The sequence below is a fragment of the Gadus macrocephalus genome, chromosome 14 (assembly GCF_031168955.1).
Source record: "Gadus macrocephalus chromosome 14, ASM3116895v1".
Lineage (NCBI taxonomy): Eukaryota > Metazoa > Chordata > Actinopteri > Gadiformes > Gadidae > Gadus > Gadus macrocephalus.
Genome location: NC_082395.1, coordinates 2,022,794 through 2,026,106, shown reverse-complemented (window position 1 = coordinate 2,026,106; position 3,313 = coordinate 2,022,794). Strand labels below are relative to the sequence as shown.

At 52.6% G+C, this 3,313-nt stretch overlaps 1 protein-coding gene across 1 annotated transcript in view; it reads left to right on the top strand.

The window, feature by feature from the left end:
* Window positions 1-3,313, top strand: part of LOC132472376 (usherin-like) — a 39,447-nt gene that overhangs the window by 34,416 nt on the left and 1,718 nt on the right. The window contains exons 15-16 of the mRNA XM_060071982.1: window positions 220-244; window positions 286-473. Coding sequence (XP_059927965.1) covers window positions 220-244; window positions 286-473 — 213 coding nt within the window. The remainder of the gene's footprint in view (window positions 1-219; window positions 245-285; window positions 474-3,313) is intronic.

Below are 3,313 nucleotides of genomic sequence, written 5' to 3'. Positions count from 1 at the left end.
TATATATGTGTGTGTGTGTGTGTGTGTGTGTGTGTGTGTATTTATGTATATATGTGTGTTTATGTATTTATATATAAATGTATGTATATATGTGTGTATATATACTGTTTATGCTAGGAAGGAATATGGTTTAAAAGCATATGGTGTAAATAGATTTCTGATTTAAAAACCAGTGTAGATCATTCTGGTCCTGTGTTCCCCAGGTGTGCTCACCAGTAGATCATTCTGGTCCTGTGTTCCCCAGGTGTGGTCACCAGTAGATCATTCTGGTCCTGTGTTCCCCAGGTGTGGTCACCAGTAGATCATTCTGGTCAGGTGTGGTCACCAGCTACGGGGTGTGGCTGGACGGGGAGCTCCTGCTGAACTCCAGCTCCTCCCAGACCTCCTTCGTGGTGGAGGGTCTCTCCCCCTGGAGCCTGCACACGCTGGGGCTGCAGGCCTGCACCGCCCAGGGCTGTGGAAGGGGACCCCCGGTGAGTAGGGACCCCGAGGGCATCCCATCACAGTCCATGTTAAAGAGACACCCAGGCACTGGGACACATGTGAAGGCTGGTGTACCACCGTCTCCCATCAACACACACAGAAACACACACACATGTAAAAGTGTGTGTGTGTGTGTGTGTGTGTGTGTGCACGCATTCCTGGGTGTGTGTATGTGTTGTTTAGGCTGTGTGTGTGTGTGTTTGTGTGTGTGCATAGATCCATGCAGGAGTGTGAGGGTCGCCCCATACCATTTAACAGGGGACTCGTCATGTCATGTTTTACAATCCAAATGGGGACCATCTTTTATATTTTCCCATGTAAACGCACTGAAAGAAGCAACAGTTGCAGTTGGCAAACACTCATTGAGTGAAACAAGAGGCACAGACAGCGCCCTTGCTGCAGTGAATGGAGTCCCCTCTTTGATATGTAAATATCGCTTAAGTATTTAAGTCCCCTCTTGGCAACTTCTTTAAAAGAAATTAAAAAAACACATTTGAAGTTATATTATGACAAAATAACTTAAAACTAAACTCTGTATTATGTTTTAGTATTTTTTAAATGACCAGAAATAGAGGTCTACACTTGGTCGATGAAAACCGATAGTCCCCTGTTGGTATGGTAAACGTGTATGTGTGTGCGCGTGTGTGTGGTTTTGGCTGTGTGTGTGTGTGAGACTATGTGTGTGTTGTGTGTGCGTGTGTATGCGATTGGGTGTGGTTTAGGCTGTGTGTGTGTGCGAGTTTGTATGTGTGCCCCTGTGTGTGTGTGTGTGTGTGTGTGTGTGTGTGTGTGTGTGTGTGTGTGTGTGTGTGTGTGTGTGTGTGTGTGTGCCCCTGTTTGTGTGTGTGTGTGTGTGTGTGTGTGTGTATGTGTGCCCCTGTGTGTTTGTGTGTGTGTGTTTGCTCCTGTGTGTGTGTGTGTTTGTTCATGTGTGCTCCTGTGTGTGTGTGTGCGTATGTGTGCTCCTGTGTGTGTGTGTGTGTGTTTACGTGTGCTCCTGTGTGTGTTCATGTGTGCCCCTGTGTGTGTGTGTGTGCGTATGTGTGCTCCTGTGTGTGTGCGTGTGTTCATGTGTGTGTGTGTGTGTGTTCATGTGTGTGTGTGTGTGTTCATGTGTGCTCCTGTATGTGTGTGTGTGCTCCTGTGTGTGTGTGTGTGTGTTCATGTGTGCTCCTGTGTGTGTGTGTGTGTGTGTGTGTGTGTGTGTGTGCGTATGTGTGCTCCTGTGTGTGTGTGTGTTTACGTGTGCTCCTGTATGTGTGTGTGTGTTCATGTGTGCTCCTGTATGTGTGTGTGTGCTCCTGTGTGCTCCTGTGTGTGTGTGTGTGTGTTCATGTGTGCTCCTGTATGTGTGTGTGTGTTCATGTGTGCTCCTGTGTGTGTGTGTGTGTGTTCATGTGTTCATGTGTGCCCCTGTGTGTGTGTGTGTGTGTATGTGTGCTCCTGTGTGTGTGTGTGTTCATGTGTGCTCCTGTGTGTGTGTCTCTCAGAGGGAGCGTGTCTGTGTCACCGGGCTTCATAAAGGTGATCGATCCTCGCTGCTCAATAACAAGGGTTGGCGTGGCGACGCTGACATTTGGTAGCAAATGCCACTCGGCGGCGGGCGACGCCCCTAATGCGAGGCCACACGCTTTGGGCGTTTTTCCAATAGCGGCGCCGCGTTTAGTCGGACGCACACGGGAACCGCTGACACAGCCCGACACGGGACAGAGGGGGGAGGAAGGGAGGAGGGGGAGAGGACAGAGGGCGGAGGAGGGGGAGGAGAGGGGACAGAAGGAAGGGAGGAGGGGGAGAGGAGAGGGGACAGAGGGGGAGGGAGGAGGGGGAGAGGACAGAGGGGGGAGGAGGGGGGAGGAGAGGGGACAGAAGGAAGGGAGGAGGGGAGAGGAGAGGGGACAGAGGGGGAGGGAGGAGGGGGAGAGGACAGAGGGGGGAGGAGGGGGGGAGGAGAGGGGACAGAAGGAAGGGAGGAGGGGAGAGGAGAGGGGACAGAGGGGGGAGGGAGGAGGGGGAGGGGACAGAGGGACTAGAGGAGGAGAGGAAGGGGAGAGGAGAGGGGACAGAGGGGGAGGGAGAAGAGGAAGAGGGGGTCTGGAGGGGGGAGAGAACGAGGGAGTGGACAGGGACTCGAGGAGGAGAGGAAGAGGAAGAGAGGGTCTGGAGGGGGGAGAGAACGAGGGAGTGGACAGGGACTCGAGGAGGAGAGGAAGAGGAAGAGAGGGTCTGGAGGGGGGAGAGGGGTGAGGGAGGTTAGAGAGAGGGGCAGAAGAGCAGAGGGACAGGGGAGAGATCAGTGGTCAGAGGAGAGGCGTTGTGGTGGAGAGGAGGAAGGGGCGGGGGCTGTGTGGGGGGCAAAGCGAGGTTAGGAGGAAGGAGAGGGAGGGAAACGCTGAAGAGAAGGAGATCAGAATACTATCAGGGTGGGTTAATCAGCTCCAATCAACACCTGCCGGTGAGCAGTTCCTGTTGAGCGTACTCGCTCTGCTACACGCTAACTGATTAGCGGTAGCCCGCTCGCTGCTATGAATCAGGAGTCATCCGGTTCGTACGCACAGAACATTCTGGTGGAAGCATGGTTTGCTAGAATAGATCGTCAAATATTGACAGCTTATGTCCGCAATCTCCTGCGACACCGAGTGCAAATCAGGGGACCCCAAGGGGACCCCCGACCCAAGATTGGGAATCACTGCTAAGATCCAGCAGAGCAGTAGTGTGTGTGCGTGTGTGTGTGTCTTTGGGGTTGTGTGTGTGTGTGTGTGTGTGTGTGTGTGTGTGTGTGTGTGTGTGTGTGTGTGTCTTTATTCATCAATACACTTCTGGCTTTGCCTTT